Below are 19079 nucleotides of genomic sequence, written 5' to 3' on the forward strand. Positions count from 1 at the left end.
TGCCTCCGGAGTTTTTGGCCGTGTGGTTGGTCTTCACTATTTAGAGGGTCAGAACTAACCCCACTGAGCATTGGGATGCCGGCCTTTCCTGGGTGCCTGCTTCCTTTCTTCCTTGACTCCCAGCATCTGGTTGTGCTTGTGTCCCTCCATCTGTGGGAGAGAGGGTTTTTTGTTTTTATCTTGTTTTAGTTGAGTATAGGGCTTAATCTGAAGGGAGGGGAAGAATGGCTTCTACCCAAGCCTCTAAAATCCTGTGCTTGAAAACTGCCCTTCACGGCAGGCAGTGGGGGACATGTCAGAAGTGGTGTAAAATGTTGATGGGGAACCAACAGAAGTTGTGACATCAATTGTCACATTGTTTAAACAAAGTCATCAGAAAGTAATATGCATGCACTTGCCAACTGTGCCCTGGGGTCCGGGGTTGAAGTCTATGCTAGAACTCCGCTGCCACCAGCCCAGAATCTATGCCACCTGGACTTTAACTGCCGACCCCATCCCAAGCTCCCCAAAAGACCTCGAGGTCTTTGGAGCATCCCAGTTTCTAAACTTTTTTCCTACCAAAAGGATTTTTGGGGGCTCCTGGCTGGCTCAGTAGGAAGAGCATGCAACTCTTAAACTAGGGGTCATGAGTTTGAGCCCCACATTGGGTACAAAGATTACTGAAAAAAAGAGTAATTCTTGTTTTATTTTTTGAGAGCGGCTATATGAGCAGGGGAGGGGCAGAGAAAGAGGGAAACGGAACTCCAAGCAGGCTCCAGGCTCTAAGCTGTCAGCCAGAGCCTGACACAGGGCTCAAACTCACCGTGAGATCATGACCTGGAAAAAAATTTAAGTGTCTTGGTTTATACCCATCTCAGGGCATAAAGGAAAAAGCTTTTCTCAGCAGAAATTGAAATAAAGGCACATGATGTGAAAGCCTGTTGAAGCCATTGTGAGTTGCTTAATGAATTCATACCCCCTGTTGTAAATAGTAAATTTTATTTTGCCACTTAGCTGGTAGTAAGAACCGCCAATAAATTCTCCAGTAAAGTATCTGCTCTGCGAGCCAAGGACTGTTAGGCACTTTACACTGACTCCTATTGATTCTCTAATCTTCATAACATTGTAAAGTAGGGTTATTACCTTCTCTACTTCGCAGATGAGGGAACACATGAAATGCTGGCTTCACAAGGCTTGTGTTAGTGGGAAAATGCATTCAAGATGTTGAAGTAAAATGGGACTTGGCAGACATTGATCAGCTTTGGGGGACCGGGCAGGTGACACTTCTGGTGTCAGAAGGAACCAACTGGGTTAGGGACAATGGCCAGATGTCCAGGTGGGAAGCATCAGTCAGCCAATTAAATGGAGGGCCAGAGTCTAGGCTGGGGAGAAAAGTTGCACAGAAGGGACCATCTCCTTTAGTTCTTGGCACAGGGAGGACTGGCATGCCTGTCCCGGTTTCCTTCCTGCCCTCCACCCCTTTCCTGAGGGCCAGTGTGAAGGCCAGCGGGGGATGTCAGGGGATGTGTGGGCAGACGCTCCCATCTGCGCTTGTGTGAGAAAGGCAGGACTAGTGTGTTCTTGGGAACACCAGACCCCTCCTACTATGTCTTTAGGGTCCTCGTCCAGTCTGGACAGGGTGGGGCAGGTGGGTAGCCCAGGACAGGAAAGCCCAGACTCAAAGACCCAGAGTCTTATGCACACACATATGCATCAGAACCTGCTTTGGGGGTTCCTTCCCTGTTGCCACTGTAGCAACCTGTGTGAACTTTATCCATCAGCTCTTGACCATAATCCTTTGCCGTTCCAAGTGTGGGGAAGCTGAAGGGAAAGAGTCCTGGTCAAGCTCCCAGCTTGGATCGCAGGACACGGACACCTCCTTCCCAGGCCTGGCTGGGCCACAAGAGGAAGGGCATTGAAGGCCACCCCACCTCCACGCCCTCAGGCAGTGGGGGGACGACAGGAAGGAGAAAAAGGTAACCCAAGCATGGGCCCTCCACTGGGCGTTCAAAACTTGCAACACAAAGCTGGTTTCCACCCTAGACCAGGAGATGGTGCTGTTCTCTCGCAGGTTGCTGCAGGTGTAGCAAACCCTCACTTTTGGGGTTGTTTTTGAAGGAGTTGAGGTGGGAGGTAGGAGCCTATCTCTTGGGAAGCCTTGGATTTAATCACTTCTTTCTGAAGCTCACCCCAGGCCTGGAGGTTACTTCTTTCCATGGGCCGCCAACCCCTTCCTAGGGCAGTGTCAGGGAGGGCCCCCTTAGCAGGCCGATCCCCTAAAGTAACCACTGGATCTCTTCCAGGTCCTGGAACCTTGGAGAAATTCTGATGGAAAGAAAGGTCCATTCTCTCAAGGTCTTAGAACTAGTCCCACCATATAATTTTGCATACCCTTTAAAGGGGTTCACGGCCCTCAGATAAACACTCCCTGAGCAAATCCAGCTCCATTTCTGGGGGAGGAAACCGAGGCCCAGAGAGGCCAATGACTCCCCAGAATCTCAGCACCGCGTGAGCACCAGCACCTTTGACCCTCCCGACGACGTGGGAGACTATGATTCAGAGTAGGTCGCTGCAGAGGTGCCGGGCAGCTGCTGTGGGGCCACGAGCTGGAGAAGGGGGACAAGGCCAAAGGGAGTAGTGCTAGCAAGGTGGGTAAGGCTGCACAGCGGGGCTCACTCTGTTTGTGTCACCGCCCCCTCCCCCCTCCCCGCCGACCTCTGGCATTCACCTCTCTGCTCTTTTAGGCCTCCTGTCTCCATTCCTAGGCTCCCCCTTTTTTTTTTGCATCTCTCCGAAGTCTGGCCTCACACTACATATGCCCAGTTAAGCTCAGGCAGAGATGGAGGGAGGGAGGGCATGTGTGGGGCAGACAACGGAGCCAAATGGTGAGCTGGCCCCACCAGTAGCTTCCTGGGCATTCTCTGCCCCAGGCCAACGGTGTTGCTGGCCCAACCACCCCCAGAGTGGGCACAGAGGAGGGCAGAGGCTATAGTGGGGGCACCAGCTGTTCCCAACCCCCAGGCTGTGAGCACGCCGTTAGTGGTTCAGCCACCCGAAAAAGCTGCTGTACTCAGCAGTGCGGCAAATGGGCTAGGGAGGAGGCGGGGGTCCAGGCCAGCTGCCTGCTGGTGGCAGACGCAAGTGGAGTGTGTAGAAGGCTTGGCTGAAAGGCTCTCACTCTCTACGGGGGGGTGGGCTTTCGATTCCTGGAGCCCGTGGCCCACTATCCTGGGGCATCTCTATTTCCATCTCATTAGTTTAAGGCACTGAGGGACCCAGGTAAGGAAAGAGCTCAACCAGGGGGCAAGAGACATGATTTCTGAGACTGGCTTGGTCACCAATTTGCTGGGTGACCTTGGGCAAGTTACCGGTCCACTCTGGGCCTCAATGTCCCTCTATGTAAAAGCGGCAAGGTCGGGCTGGATAAGCTGTATGACCTTGAGTATGCCACCTAATATCCCTGGGCCTCAGTTTCTTCATCTGTGAAAAGGGGAGACCACCACTTTCCTCACTGGGTTACTGAAAGGATTAAAGGGTCACTGAAAGGCATGGTTCTCCAAGCACGGCAGGTGCCACTTTACGTGAGGTCCCCTCTCTTTAAGCCACTGGCCTGGGTTTGTGATGCTTGTTTTCATTCCCCCCCATCAGAGGTCTTAGAAAGAGGAGGTCATCCTCCTCTGGCTCACCCGTGGAGCTCTAGGACCTTCCCTGGGTGAAAGGGCCCAAAGAAAGCTCAACGTCTGGTCCCACCTGGCCTACCTTGCTTTGGGGGGGGGGGCGGGGAAGGGGGGCTGGGAGGCAGAACCGGTGGGTGCCTGTCAGAAGGGGCAGCCCCCACCCCCTGCATTCTGGCGGCACTGGCGGCGTTGCCCTGGCACCCCCGCAGCCCGCCTCTCCCTCCCTCTGCGCTCCCCTCTGCCTATAAATAGCACAGGACGTGCCTGCCTTGGCGATGACGCGGCCAGGCGGGCGGAGGGGAAAGAGGCAGCTCTGCCGAGAGCAGGTGGGCGGCGGGCACCGCTGCGGGAGGGGCGCCTCTGCCGGCCCCCTTCGTGCCAGGCTCTCGATGACGGGCATGATTGAGTCATCTCAAGGCCCCACTGTCGGCGACTGTTCCCGCCGCCAGCCTTTCTGCCTGGGGCTTGGGGGGCGCGAGGCTGACCTCGGGTGGTCTCGGAGGGCACCGCTGGGTCGCTGGGTCGGCAGAAACGGTCCTAATGCACACGGTTGAGTGCCCGCTCCGCCCCCCTGGGGACACGGGTGCGCATCCAGCCTGAAAGTGACCGCAGCCCCACCCTCTCCCCTTCCAGCTTCCCGCAACACCCCCCACCCCACCCACCCCCACCCCCACCCCACCCTGCCGCCCTGTTTTCTTCTCAAGCTCCCCCCCCAGATCCCCCATCTCAGGCTGGGGAGGTGGGAGGGAGTGGGGAGGTATAGGGACCCCTGCAACATCTGGGCCAGCTCCAGCGCCCCACCTGTCAGAGAGCCACAAATTCCTCCACCTCCAGGCTTGTCTTCTTTTGGAATCTCCAGCCCCCGCCCCACTCCTTGGACCTTTGCTTCCTCTCTCCCCAGCAGATACACAGAGCAGACAGGTTGGGACAAGAAACATTTATTTAGGGGCCTGGGGGCTCAGCAGTGCCCCAGCCGACCCATCATGCAGCTTTATGTACAGTGGGCATTGGGCCCGCCCCTGGGATATTGCTGAGGGGGGCCCCATGGCAGCAAACAGGGCAGTGTGGCTTGAACCCCCCTCCAAGGGGGAGAAGTGGAGCAGGGGCCAGTGGGTAGGAGAATGTGTCCCTTCCACTGTATGGGAGGGTGTGACTGTGCCCAGGACGGGGACTGGCATTGGCTGGCACGATCAAGGGCACAAGAGGAGGCTCTGAGCTTGGGGGGAGAGGGAGGTTGGCACCAGAGAAAAGCAACCTGAAAGGGAGGGGTCCTCTTCATGAGTGCCAACCCACCAACAGGGTGCCTACCCCCTTCCTTTCCTGGTGGCCAAACACGATGATTTGCTGCCCTGACTATGTCCCACTCCCTCTTCCTCCCAGAACTCTGTGTCCAGGACAAGGGCACAGATACAGCCAGAAGAGGGTCCCCTGCACTGAAGGTGGGGTCGCAGTGTTTCCTACAAAGCCCAGAGAAAGGGAGTGAGGAAGGGCCATCTGCAAGTCAGTCCTGAGGGCTGGGCTCCTGGGGGGGTGGCCTTGTGAGGCCTGGGACAGGAACTAGGAAATACTGACTCCCTGGGGCTGGTTGGCCATGGGGGACCAGGGAACTTGCAGAGTCCTGACAGTGAAACGGGGACTTGTTTTTTGTTCTCAGTCGGTTTCTGTTCATGTCCTTCTTGAGTGTCCTTTTCCGGTGGACAAGGGTACGATGAGGCTGTTCTATTCTACTTGAGGAGACAGTCTCTGGTTTGCAGCGCTATCCCCGGAACTCGGCCCTCCCCTCCTCTGTCCGCCCAGGTTTCAAGTAATAGGAGAGATTTCCGCAGAACTTTCCTGAGGAGTGATGGAGTGACAGAGGTGGGGACACCAGGAGGTGGACTCAGGATCTTCCTGCAGCCCCGGATCCCCTCCCAACCCAGGGCAGAGAGCTGAGGGATTTGGGAAGTCACCTTCCCAAGGTCCCACTTCCAAAGCGGCAGCCGCAGGGTCACACACACATAGACCCAAGCAGAGGCTCTGTGGGGAGGGGGGAATGGTGCCGGGCATGCAAAGGTGGTGTGGACATGAGAAGGCTCTCTGGACAAAGCAGCGAGAAAATTCCTCAGGAATGCCCCCCTCCCCAGGGCCGCACTCAGCATGGCAACTGGGGGTGTCTGGGCACTGGCTGGACCCACCTGGAACTTCCTCATTCCCTCCCACTTTCTCCTCCTTCCTCACCCCCGAGTCCCAGAGCAGCAACTCCCTCAGGGCACCCTGGGACCCAAGAAACAAAACCTTCCTCTGTGCAGAGGGCTCCCAAGCCATGGGGGGGTGGCTCCTAGGAGAGAGGCAGAGGGAGGAAGAGTGTGGGCAGATGCCCGTTCCTCTCCAGGGCCAGAAGCAGGGGCCAGGCTCGGGCAGGGGTGGCATCTGGGTTCTCTTGGCTCCTCTCAGATCTCGGTCAGGGCGTCGGCTGGCACCAGGCCCCGCTTCTTGCCGCTGCTGACGCGGATGAAGCCGTCAGCATCCTTGCTCCTGCCCACACCCACACAGATCTGAGTGGGAGAGACACGGAGCTGAGTCCTGGCACCTGCCTACAGCCCTGGCCCCGAGTCCGGCTGATGGCTCCCAGGGGGCCACCCCGGGGAATGATGGGACCAGGATCAGATGTGGTTGGAGACATCAGCTGGGGTGATGGGAGCAGATCCCATGAGGGCACTGGGCACGGCAGCAAGACCAGAACATCAGCAGACACTGAGCAGCACTTTGGGGCTGGCCTGAGCTCCATCTCCCCCCACCCCCACCCCCACCGCCCTGGCAGAACTCCCATTTCACAGAGGGGGGAAGGGGAGGAAAAGGGCTTGCTGGGGGTTATGCAACAAGACTGAGGTATAGCCAGCATTCAAACCCAAGCCTCTAGACTCCTAATCCAGTGCTCTTTCCCTCCCCCAAGCTGTCTCTAACCACATTCAGCCCCCTGCCTGTGTCGGTCACCAGCCCGGATTCCCAGCAGGGTCTGACAGGAGGCCCCGCGGTCACACCTTTCTAACCTGCCTTCCCTCCTGCTGCCAGGCTGCAGTGTCCTCCTCCAGGGCAGTCACCTGTGCCCCCACCGCCTCTCTCCCATGTCCACCTCTCCAGCCACTGCAGAGCCCAGGCACTCACCTGGTTCTCCTTGAGGCTCATGTACCCCTGTTCCTTGTTCCCGGAGAAGGGTTGGCAGCTGCGCCAGACGTTCTCTCCTGGCCTTACGCGCTGCACAAAATTGGCTGGGAAGAAGCCAACCCGGTCGCCAATCTTCCCCTGGGGATGAGGCTGGCAATGAGCACCAGAGCCCCCCGCCCCACATTGATGCAACTCAGAGCCAAAGCCATCAAACTCCAGATCCTGCGCTCTCTGTATCCAGAGCCCCCAGTAGGGTGGCTTCTGGACTGCGATGGGCATGAGGTGGGTAGGGGGACAAGGCTGAGGCGGGGAGGGTCAAGGTGAGAGCAAGTCCCAAGTGTTGGTCCTATGGGCTTGGCTAGGGCACGTGGTGGGAGGAGGGGTGGTCTTTGGGCCCGGAGAGAAGGTGGGGCAGTGCCAGTTGAAGTGGTGGAAAAGGGTCAGGTGCCTACCGGGGTGTCTCTCCTCCCCACCCTGCCAAGTCACCTTCCACCAGTCCTCGTTAGAGTCATCCACCAGCAGGATCCGGTCCCCAGGCCTGGGAGGACAGAGCTGGGGTCGCAAATGGACAGGAGGGACCTGCCTTTTCTGCATCTTAACCATCTTGGGTCCCCCAGGTCCCCAGCATGCCCCCCCTCCACAGCGGGGGGAGGATTCTTGACGCCCTCGGAGGACACTGTGACCACAGGTACAGCAGACTCTCTCTAAGACAGAGCCCGGGCGGGGCAGAAGATATGACATCGGCACCAGTCCCTTTTGGACTCTGGGCAGTCTAGCTCTTCTTTGGGCTCAGCTGCCTCAAGCATGCCAGGAGAAGGTTCCCGAAGGTCTCCCTCACACTCATGTTCCAAGGTCTGGGAGCAGAGCCCTGAGGTTGGAGCCAGGTGGCTGTCCAGGGGGGCCGGACCACAATGAGGACTTACTGCAAAGCCAGGTCATTGTTCTCTTGGGGCAGAAACTTGTAGAGAGCGACATAGGAGTACATGGGCCCCACATCCTTCCGCAGAGGGGGTTTTGCGGGCTGTGGAAAAGTCTGGATCAGTGACGGGAGGGGGACACAATCCTCGCTCCACCCACCGTTCGCTTGCCCTGACCTTACCCTCTCCGGGGGGGTGGGGAGAGGTTGGCTAGGAGGTGGGACACAGTGCACCTGGGTCAATGACAGGGAGAGGTCAGACTCTCCTACCTTCTGTGTTCACCCTTGGGGGACTGGGCCAAGGATGGAGAAGGGGAACACTCCTCTGCCTGCTGCACCCTGGAACTGCCCACTTGTGGGGAGTGGGCCCAGGAGTGGGCACGATAGCCATTGGCTCCGCGGTGGGAGGGCAAATACCCCCTGCCTTCCTTGCCTCCTCACCCTGGCACTGTCCATCCCCATCGGCTGAGGACAAATGATGGAGCGGTGATACTCCCACTCACCATGCTCTTGCCCACCTATGCATCAATGACACGAAGGGACATCCCCTTCCAATCTGGCCTACGAGGGCTCAGCACCAGCATCACCTCACCTGCTGTCCAGGGCTCTTCTCCTCTGGTCCTGACCCTTCGCTCTCGGCCGGGGCTGTGAACACTAGAGATGCCAGGGCAGGGCCAGGGCGTCAGGCAGCAGGGAGTGGCCTGCACTGTGTTCCATTCCCGCCTCTGGCTCCCACCTCTACTCACCACTGTCGCCAGGGCCCTCCTCTGAGCTGCGGATGCTGCCTTCCCCATCCTCGGTCAGCTCATCCCGCTCACTCTGGGGCCAAATGGGGGGAGGGCTCAGTCCCCGGACCCTCAGCCTCAGAGACTCCTGCCCCCCAGGCGCTCCTCTGGTGCCTGACATACCAGGCTCCGCGTGGGGGACTCAGAGGTACTGCTGAAGCTGGAGCGGTTCATCAGTGCCAAGGAGGTGCCATAGCGCAGCGTCTCGTAGACGGGGTCTACCTTCCCGCTGGCCCCTGCCAAGGAGCCACCCTAAGGCTGGGCACCCAGCTGCCAGCCTTGCTCTGCCCCGAAGCCCCGGATCACTTTCACTCTCTCGGCCCCAGCCAAGATGTCCTTCCTTTAACCACCTGCCCCATCCCTCCCCCAGGCCCCTCTCTGCCCACACCAGTCTTCCCCAGATCCTCTTGGACTAACTCCCCAGCCTTCATATCTCTGGACACCTTCCCTATCCTTGCAGATGAGGACAGCGCCTACCTTATCCTCTATTCCCTATCCTTCTCGGTTCAGGCCTTCGTGCAAATGGTGATTAATGGATGATTTGTGTGATTATTTCATGCCTAGCTCCCTTACTAGACCATGAACTCCACCTTCTTCAGTGCTGTGTCCCCATGTCTAGCACAGTGCCTGGCACTTAGTAAGTGTTGATAAAATGCCTGTTGAAGGATGAATGAATGAATGGATGGATGAATGAATGAATGCATGAATGAACCCTACATTCGGGACAAGGGCATTCAGAGAAGGCAAGTGCCAAGAACCAGAAGAGCCATGCAACTCAGGTGCCCATCTGAGGAACGTGTGGGTTTCTCACCACACTACGGTGGGATCAGGGGCAATGGGGGGGACACTCACCAGTGGGTGGGGACTCTCTGCTTGTGACACAGGCTGGGGGTGGTTCATGCACCAGGAGGGGGGAGCTGAAGTTTCGACGGAAGGAGGAGGACTAAGGCAAGAGGGGGCAGAGAGAGGGCATGGGGATGTCACAGCCCACCGAGAGCTTGGCCTTCCCCAAGCCCAAGGACTACTCCACAGGAGGAACCCGCCTGGAGGGGGGCGCTTATTCCCCCACATGCCAGTCCTGGGGAGCACTCACAGCCAGCCAGCCCTGCATGGTCCCCACTCACCACCTTGCCTGGGCATTGCTGGTGGGAGATCTCCTCGGAGCACCAGAGGTGGACGCTGACTTTGCACGTCTTACACCGCAAACCCTGCTTGGAGTTTCCTGGGAAGAATTTGGCGTCAACAAGAGGGATTCGGCAAAGGAGGAGGCATCCGAGGGCAAGGAGCAAAGAGGGCAGGTTAGGCCATGGGACAGAGGAGGGGGGGTTGGGCATCCTCATGTCCGCCTCGGGGTCTAGTGCTTACCCCTCATACAGTCAAGGCACCGAAGCCTGAGTTGTTAGTACCCACGGCGACACTGGACACTCCCCCCCCCCCCAAAATTGCTCATTTGTCCACCCAGCGTGAGGGGCACAGTTAGGACTGCGGGCCCAACATCAGCCGGTTCCCTAGGAACACTCCCCACACCCACCCTGACCCCTCTCCTTGGCAGGCCAGGCACCTACCCACAATGATCTGGTGGCATAGCTCACAAGGGCTGGCTCTCTTGAAGACGTGTTCCTGGAAGCTGTGCAGCCTTACTGGTTTGAGTGGTGCCAGGGGCCGTGGGATTGGGCAAGGGGAGGGGGCCGGGGTAGGGAAGCTCCCGTCTGTAGATGCCAGTGGTGGGGAGGGAGGGGGCAGCGGGGTCGGGGGCGTCAACAGCACCTCAGTGGGGCACTTGAGCTCAGAGCCTGAGCGAAGGAAGAAGTTCTCCACACTCTTACTTCGGAGGATGGTCTTGAGGGAAAGTGAGCGCTTGAACCGCTGGAGCTGAAAGGGGAAGCAGGGGTGGGGGTGGGGGGTTATAAGTGGAAGCCAGAGGGGGCCAGGTCTGGGCCAGGATGTCTCCTTGGTCAGTGGCAGCCTGAGGCTGAGGGCCAGAGGTGAGATGAAGTACTGAGAGGCTGCCACGTTCCAGAAGGTGGTCACACTCCCGGATGCCCACGGGAGCCCGGTGGGTAACCTCCGTGAGCCAAGGGGTTCTGGCTGGGCCCGCAAGATTGGAGTGGTGAGGGTGGAAGGGGGACTGGCCGGTCACAGAGCAGCTGCTGGTGCGCTCCAGACAACGTAGGCCTGTCCTCGGGGCCAGCCCAGCAGTGCCAGGTTTTCCACTTTTTCAAAAGAAATCTAGACTCTTATGTGAATTTGGATGGAAACAAATTCAAGAGGTTTTATTTCCTTTTTTTTTTTTTTTTTTTTCATTGCAGAAATGGTAGTGTGCTATGTTTCCTAGCCTTGCTTTTCTCACTTAACAGTAAATCTTGGAAATCATTCCATACCAATACATAAAGACTTTCATCGTTCATGTTTATGGCTACGCAGGATTTCATCGCATGGGTGTACCATTTACTCGAGTTAAAAAGAATAATACTTTGGGGGTGCCTGGGTGGCTCAGTTGATTGGGTGTGGGACTTTTGATTTTGGCTCGGGTTATGATCCCAGGGTCATGGGATTGAGCCTGCTTAAGATTCTCTCACTCCCCAGGTGCCTGGGTGGCTCAGTCGGTTAAGCGTCTGACTTTGGCTCAGGTCATGATCTCGTGAGTTTGAGCCCCACACCAGGAGCTCACTTCAGATTCTTTTTCCTCTTCTCTCTCTGCCCCTCCCCACTCTCTCTCTCAAAATAAATAAACACAAAAACTTAAAAAAAAATAGTAACACTTTGGGGGCTGAACAAAACATGACAGGTCCCCAGTTTTCCATGTGTTCTTGAGAGTGGGGGAGTGGTCATCCTGGACCCTCATCCTCAAGGCTGATTCTTCCTCCAAAATATCTCTCCGGCGCATATAATCCCCTCATCACCTCCACAACCCTGCCCTAGTTCAGGTCCGGAACCCCTTGCCTCCACCCTGCCCATCTCCCCCTGCTCTCCATACACCTGCCAGGGTGGTGATCCCTGACCTTGCTAAAAACTTTTCATGGCTCTTCAGGACACAGTCAAGGCCCTTGCCCCAATCATGAGACTCTGCAAGTTGGACAAGCTTTCCCTTCCAACCCATGCCTTCCACCTGCAGCCCAGACATGGGGATTCTTGAACTCAACCATGTTTTATTCCTCCAAGATTTGCTGTGTTTGCCCTCTTCTCTGCCTTATCCAGTGAGTACCCTCTTTATCCTTCGGGGTTTCCAGTGACTGTTCCTCCTTTGGGAAGATGTCTCTTCTCCAGGAATTCCATTTAGTATAACCACTCCCACTCCGGGGCCCATTGCACCTAGTACTGACTTCCATTATAAATCCAATCTGGTTTACGTGGTGGTCATTTACTTCTTATCCCCCCTCCCTCCAGGAGACTGGAGCCCCTGGAGGGCAGGAACAGTTGCTTTAACATCCTCCCGGCCCCCCACAACACACACACAGCCTCAGGACATAGTAGGTGCTCAGTGAATATTTGTTGACTGAATGATGACCCAGTGGCTGGAATCCTACGTGCAGCCCATGTTCTGGAGCACGGGGTCAATTCTGCAGTGAGGCCAGGGTTACTTCCACTGCTCACCCCAGCATACCCTTCTTGAGTCTGCCCAGAGTGAAGTCTGGAAACATCTCTAGCCAGATCCTGGAACCTCTTCCCTCCTATCGATAGCCCCCTTACCCGTGCCCACATATTCCCATCAGTGATAGATAAAAGGGGCCAGTGGCCTGGCTTCAGGCAGGGAGACTTGGCCAGGGTTCCCAACTGGCACATCAAGCAGCCTGTGTGGCCCTAGGGAGGCCAGCAGGCAGCAAGACATAGGGAGAAGCAGAGAGGGACACATTTAAGGGTGTCTGTCTGGCTCAGTCAGTAGAACATGTGACTCAGGGTTGTGAGTTCAAGCCCCACAGCGGGCACGGGGTCTACTTAAAAGAGAGAGAGATTTGGGCATGAGGCAGGCCCCAGTGTGCCAGCTGGGAGGCCAGAGCCTTGGGGTGTCTGGCAGGCTGAGTTCCCCAGCTCTTTCCAAATTCAGCTTCCTGGATAGCACTGTGGGCTTCTTTGTGTGTCTAAGAGAAGCAGGGCCCCAGGCCTCAGATACCTGGGTGTTAGGGCAGAAGTGGAGGGCCAGAGGGACAATTAATTAGAACACAAATGTATTCTGTGAGCCAGTGTGGCGTTGGAGACTCTCACAGGCCCTCACGATTCTGCCCAGGGGCCAGAGCATAGAGCACAAGAGGTCTCTGGGAGGATGTGCTGGAGGTGGGTGCAAAGCTAAACCGACCACCTGAAGGCAGGTCACTTCACTTCCACTCTTGGGCCTCAGTTTCCCCACATCCAAGAGAAAGGAGTCAGGACCAGATGCTCTCTAAGCAACACAAGGCTCTGGGTCCAAAAAGCAAAAACCTAAACTTAATGATATGATGAGGGGCTATCATGTCAGAATACTGGAATTGAGGTAGCACCTCATAAGCAGCACCTCATTAATCCTGGCATTACCACCCCCGAGACACTGATAATCGCTGTCCCACTTTGCAGACGAACTCATAGGCACATAGGAGTTAAATCACCCACCCATAGCGAGTCCTCAGCTGGTAAGTGGCAGAGACAGAACTTGAACCAGTGGCTTTGGCTGTTAGGTCCAAATGACCAGAAGGGCCCCGCTGCTCTGGGCTCTGCCGTGGCCCTCACCCCTGCCTCTCAGCTATGCCATGGGCATGGCCACCAGGTCAATCATGAAATTTAGGGTTGGAAGGAACCTGAAAGACTGGCCATCTAGAGTGGTCCCCAGCCCACACTATCATCTCACAATGCCTTGGCCATGTCACTTCTGAGTGGTTGTCTGACTCTGTTGGTCACCTCCTGTGGCAGGAAGCACACCCTCTCTTGCGCCAGTCATGCCATCTTTGGGCAGCTGCAATCCATGGAAAGTGCTTCCCTATATAGAGCTGAAACCTGCCTCCCTGAGATCTTTGCCTATCAGCTCTGCTCCTCCCTTGGCTCCCGAAAGGGCTACTCCCCTCTTCTACATATCAGTCCTTCAAATATTTGAAGACATCAGTCATGTTCCCCCCTCCCAAAGCTGTTGTTTCCATAGTAATCGCCACAGGATGAGATTTTAAGCCGCCTTACTCTCCAGCCTGTGCCCTTTCCTGGTCTTCCCTTGGCCCCAGTGCCAAGAGCTACCTCTCTGCAGGGTACCAGAGGTCTCTGGAACAGAATGTTCCCCAGCACTGGGGCAGCCCCAGTTCTGCTCACTGACTCCCTGGCTCAGCTGTGGGTTCCAGATCCCAGGAGGGCAGAGAAGCAGGAAGGAACAACATACTACCTGGAGTGGCTGGCAGATGTCAAGGGTTGTGGCTGAAGAGCAGGATGGGGGCACCTCTTCCAAATAGCTTGATGCCTGTCCACTCAGAGACATCTAGTTTGAGTGCCCAAACCTCATTTTGGCTCAGCCTGGCCAGGCACTCCTGGTTCCCAGAGAGGACTTTTTCCTATCTCCCATCAGCTATCTTTTTGGTGCCCCCAGTGTCCCAGGAACCATTCCCTGGCATGGGGAGAAGTTGCCATGTACCCTGGCAAGCTGGCCCCCCTGAATGCTATTCCCTCCTGATGATGCACCAGGAGCCTGTCTGGCTTAGAGCCTGGACCACCAGGCCTGTTCTTCTGAATCCCCTCCCAGAGGCTGGGTTTGGCCAGCCTGCCTCCTCCCCACCTCCCCACATACTGGATGGTCCCTTCTATTCCTCAACTCCCCACAGCATCTCCTTACTTCCCTCCAGCTCCTGAAAGGGCACTAGGCAGCTGGCGGTGGGTGGTGGCGGATGTGGCACAAGCTGACTCAGATGGCAATGTTGGCATGGCAGGGTCTTCCCAGGGATGGCACTAAAGGGGGTGATGGAACCACCCAGCGGTAGGATGGCGTGGGGACCCAGAGATGGCAATGGTGACACTAGGAGGGTCACGGAGTAGCTTGAATACAGGGATACGAGCCAACCTTAGGGTGGGAAGGAGACTGGGCTTGGGCTGGCAAGATATGCCCAGGAGACCCCAAGCACTGACGAATAAGCCTGGAATGCTGGCTTCACTGCCTAATGGGCAGTGTTGTACCTGCTTCAAGCTGAGTTGGGTGGGCCACAACCCTCTTCCTTCCCCCTCCCCAAGCCCTATAGTCTGGAGACCAAAGCTTCTTAGGGACAGGTTGAGGTGGGGGGAGCTAAAAGGGCTGGAGGGGCCCTGAATTCTCTCCCTGCCCACTTCTACCCTCCTGAATACCCCCACCCAGACGGGCAGCCCGGCCTGTATTGTTGTATCAGTCCTTCGCAGGGGTGAGATTTAGGGGAGGGGGGTAAAGGGACAGGGCAAGGTGTGCAATTCCCGTCCCCTCTTGCTCTTGGGATCTCCATGGTTCAGATTCAGAGGTGATAGCACTGGATGGTCCTTGGGCCGGGAGGAGGGAGGTACAGACCTGCCGGGCCCTGACCTCCCCCTGCCCACAGGGCTGAGCTTGCAGCCTGTGGGTTTGCTGAGGCAGCAAGGCCCAGGCTCCTGCCTGCCTTCGGAGAGCTCTTAAGGAGGGGGGCGGGCAGCCAGGCCTCCTGTGGGAAGCAAGGCAGGGCCTGGGAGGCCCATACCCTTAGGAAGCAAGCAAGGGAATTGTGTATGTCCGTCTTGAGTGACTAGAAGGCAACTGAGAAGGCCAGGGATATTGGAACTCAGGATGGGGCTCAGCTCCCTGGACCCTCTGGGTTTTGTTTTTTTGTTTTTTTAAAGCTGTCACAAATGTTACAAACAATATCCTCCCACTCCCAACACCTCATTCCTTTCCTAGTACAGACCTGGGTCTCTGAGAGGCAGTTAACTCTGTGGTCTGAGAGACCACAGTCTCATTCTCAGGAGGGGGCAGAAGAAGGTCAAGGTGGGATCTGAAGACTTTGACATGGAGACCCAGTGGGTCCCTCTGGTTTAAAGGTGGAACGCTACCTGGGGTATCTCAGCCAGGCCCTACCCTGCCCCTACTCATCTACCCCTGGTCATTTTCTTAATGACCTTGACCTTGAATTAACCTCGTACCCTGAAGGGTGGCCTAGACAGAATTAGGAGCAAGATAGACATTGGAAAGAGCTCTTGACACCGAAGGAGCCAAAGACCCCACCCATTTTTGGTCTTTAGTGGCCCCCCTCCTCATCTGGACAACAGGAGCAGGTGGGAACAAAACACCAGGGTGCAGAGGAGAGGGAAGGAGGCTTTGGCCTGAAGGCTGGGGAGGGGGCAGAGAGCACCCTTGACACAGCCTCTTTTTCTCTCCCCATCCCCAGCCCGCTCAACTCATGTTGCTCCCCCGCAGAACTTCTTGCGGGTCAGTGTGAGCACCTAGAACTTGGAGAGGAAGCAGACAGATTAGAGGTGGGGGTTAAATCTAAGTGGTGGCCTCCCCCAATCCCTTCAGCGCCAGGAGTCTGGGCTCCGCCTGCCTTCACTGGGGAATAATTTATTCATTGTGACTCCCGCAGGAGTAACAATCATACATAATTAGGGTTAATTATGACATTCATTAATTACGATGACTTCTCTTTTTGCTTCCACCCACCCTCTCCCCAGCGCCCCGTCCGGCTCCGGGGGTGGGGGGTGGGGCTGCCTGCCCTTCTGCTCTGGAGCCGCAACAACAGTCCCCCGGTCCCCGCCCGCGATGGCCAGCGCTGCGGCAGCCCCCAGCGCGCACTCGGAAGCTACGCACCTCGGGCCGTGGCCTCACATCCCGGAGCCTAACCTGGTTGGGAGGGGGGAATGCAGGACTGCAGTGGGTCCGAAAGAGACAACCGGAGAGACTCAGAGATAAACATATAGAGAAAGCGGGAAAGACACCAAGACCGACAAACAGGTTGTAGAGACATTTTCAGAGAGACACAGGCAAAGACAGAGGGACAGACTGAGCTACAGACATATAGACCTGCGGGCGCGAGAGGGGTGCGCCTCGCACGCACACACCGGCGCGTACACCGGCCCACACCCGCTACACACCGCTACACGTTCCCGCCGCCTTCGCTGCGACGATTCCCTCCAACAAAGCCGAGTTACAACCTCCCGGGAGGGTCTCGGCAGCGCGTCCGCTCATCACGCGCGCAAGGGCGTGTCGTGCTTGTGTGATGTGGGCTCCTTGCGGCCCCTCGTCGCGAACCCCCTCGCCCCGGTCGTCGCGCAGAGCCTTCGGCATTACACGGGTCCCACTCCCGTGACCCCCGGGCCATCCGAGCCCACGGTGGTGACCGCGTCGGGAAGAGGGCGCCGGGGCTGGGGGGCGCACCGGGCAGGGGTCCAGGCCTCTTCTCCTGAGTTACCTTGGTCTCCTGGAGGGCAGAGACGGTCCCCGGGGGGGTGCGGGTGGCCGCGTCATCCGGTTCGTTCTCCTTCTCGCTCATTTCGGTCATGGTTGGGGTAGAGAGGAAGAGGGGGTGCCAAGACCCGACGGCAGGCCCCCTGGGGGCAGGTGGCAGGTGGCAGACGTCTCCCTGGGACCCTCAAGCCCTTTTCCAGACACTGCCCCCCAGTGAACCCCAGGAAAAATCCGCCCCAGGAAAAAAGCGACCCCCCACTCCCGGGAGCGGGTGGAGAAAGTTCCCGGGTTGGCCGGTGAAGAGGGGTAATTACGGGGAGCCGCTGGAGCCGGACGACCCCGGGAAGGAGGACCGAGGGTCTGCAGAGGATGCTGCTCGGAGCGAGGGGAGGAGGGAAGTGGGGACGCGGGGATGTGCTGAGGGAGGGAGCGGAGGAGCAGTCCGTGTCCGGCCGGCTCCGCCGTCCTCTGCGCCCGCCCCCCATCCCTCTCCCCCTCCCCCCGCCGGCCCCAGCCCGGCACCCGGAGGCCCCTCCGCCCAGTCCTCGCCTTCCAACTTTGATTTAGGAGGTCGCCTGGTCCCTCCCCCTTCCCTCCTAAGCTCCCCCGCGCCGCTATGCAAATCAGGTTCTCAGCTATTGGCTGCCGTGGTGGCCAGGAGCGTGAGATGGGCGGAGCCTGGGGGGGGCTCGACAAGATGGGGAGGAGCCTGAGGGGTAAAGAAGTGGGGAGGAAGTGGTTTTACACTAAAAGACCCGGAATGGGGGGCGTGACAAAGTGGAGGAAAGATTTGGCAGATCACATTCGAGTCTGGGCGGGATTGAGGGAAACAGAAAAAAGGTTGGATCTGCAGGATAGCTGAGAGTGAGATCGAAGTTAGGACCCTCTGATAGCGAAGTAGTGGACAAATATGGACCCTTCTGCCTCATTAACTGGATGTCTCTGCGAGGGAGACTCCCAATATGCACACCCCTGGACTATGAGGTAGGGGTTCTTTAAGAGAGAAGGGACAATTTAGCATCATGTGTCAAAGGCCAGGCCTGACAATCCCTCCTTTGTGGTTTGGAAAGCAGGACAACCACATTCCTTTCCGTGCTTTCTGTTTGGACTTCAGCAGAGAAGGGGGCTTCAGTCCCCACACCTAAGGTCCCCAAACCTTTCCAAGACACATCCTCCCTCCTAAAGATCCTGCCACAAATGGAGTTAGATCAGGGTGTGGGAAGAAGGGGTAGGGAAGAGGGTTCTTACTCTCCAGGTTGTTCCCTGTCCACTTGGCCTAAAGGTATCTCTTTAATGCTTGTTGCTTGCCTGCCATTTTCCTAGTCCTCCTCCCTCACCTCCAGCCCTCTTTCTTCCTGGCCCTTCTGGCCCTGACCAAATCTCCTGGCCTGTCCAAAGAAAGGGAGGTAGTTTGGGGACTGAAGGACTCCTTCCCTAGGTGTGGGTGGAGGAACTTCTGGATCAAAGTCTCCCTCCTCCAGGGGCTCCTCTGCTGTGGGTGATGAGATTGGAGGGGAAGGTGGCACTTGAGAGGGTCCTGCCTTTATGCCAGCCCTGGAGAACAGAGGCTGAGCCCTGTGGCCTCCTTCCTGCCAGCCCCTGCACACAGCCATTCATTCATGCAATCTCTGCCCTCCCAAGAGTGAGCTCACCATTGGGGCACTGCTCAGGGTACCGTGTCCAGGAATAGAGATTTATTTGCCAGTGGCAGAAGTAGGACAAGGGCAGAAGTGAGGGTTGGTGGTTGTGGGGGCTTAGTTCCCTCCCCCTCCAGGCCCACCCACTGCAGCGGCAGACTGACTCTGAGTACAGCCTTCCTGAAAGCAGCTTCAAAAGAGCCTGGCCTCAGCCCTCAAGCCAGTCTCCCCAAAGGCCTGTTCACTAACACTAACCAGCCTTCCCTCAATCCCTTCTGAAGTGAGGGCTACCATCTTCCCTCCTGCCCAGCCCAGATTAGCCCAACACCCCTCCCTGGGCAACTCAGACTTAGGGAGGCTTGAAGCACCCTGAGATAGGACCATCGGGCCCTCAGTCTGTCCTGGGCTGGAACAAACAGGGGCCTCTTCTGTACTGAAGACCTCTCGAGGGGAGGTATCCGTGTTTCCCCACCAACAGCAGAGGTTCTGAGTTCCTTGGACTCTAATACCTAGATGATCACTAATTAACCGTGTAACCTTGGGTAGGCAGCTAAACCTTTTAGAGCCTTGATTTCTTCTTCAGCGAAATAGAGATAG

General features: G+C 57.1%; 1 protein-coding gene across 2 annotated transcripts; it reads right to left on the reverse strand.

Moving 5' to 3' along the window:
- Positions 1–4578: 4578 nt before the first annotated feature.
- Positions 4579–17343, reverse strand: STAC2 (SH3 and cysteine rich domain 2). Of its 2 annotated transcripts, none has more exons than XM_043584285.1 (11): positions 16850–17343; positions 10067–10373; positions 9629–9723; positions 9354–9444; positions 8625–8737; positions 8463–8535; positions 8309–8370; positions 7724–7821; positions 7287–7338; positions 6801–6938; positions 4579–6190 (listed from the first exon to the last, which is right to left on the reverse strand). In XM_043584285.1, the coding sequence occupies exons 1-11, from the start codon at positions 16937–16939 to the stop codon at positions 6086–6088; spliced, it is 1224 nt and encodes a 407-aa protein (XP_043440220.1). In that variant the 5' UTR covers positions 16940–17343; the 3' UTR covers positions 4579–6085. The 2 variants fall into 2 exon arrangements, with proteins under 2 accessions (XP_043440220.1, XP_043440219.1); XM_043584284.1 differs by having other exon boundaries at positions 9626–9723.
- Between the last annotated feature and the right edge of the window lie 1736 nt (positions 17344–19079).

The sequence above is a fragment of the Prionailurus bengalensis genome, chromosome E1 (assembly GCF_016509475.1).
Source record: "Prionailurus bengalensis isolate Pbe53 chromosome E1, Fcat_Pben_1.1_paternal_pri, whole genome shotgun sequence".
Classification (NCBI taxonomy): Eukaryota; Metazoa; Chordata; class Mammalia; order Carnivora; family Felidae; genus Prionailurus; species Prionailurus bengalensis.

Coding starts and splice junctions, on each gene's coding strand:
- STAC2 (XM_043584284.1), bottom strand. CDS start 16,939: ATGACCGAAATGAGCGAGAAGGAGAACGAACCGGATGACGCGGCCACC. Junction 8,536..8,624: donor AGTCCCCCACGCGGAGCCTG/GTATGTCAGGCA, acceptor ATTTGGCCCCAG/AGTGAGCGGGATGAGCTGAC. Junction 7,822..8,308: donor AGAAGAGCCCTGGACAGCAG/GTGAGGTGATGC, acceptor ACTTTTCCACAG/CCCGCAAAACCCCCTCTGCG.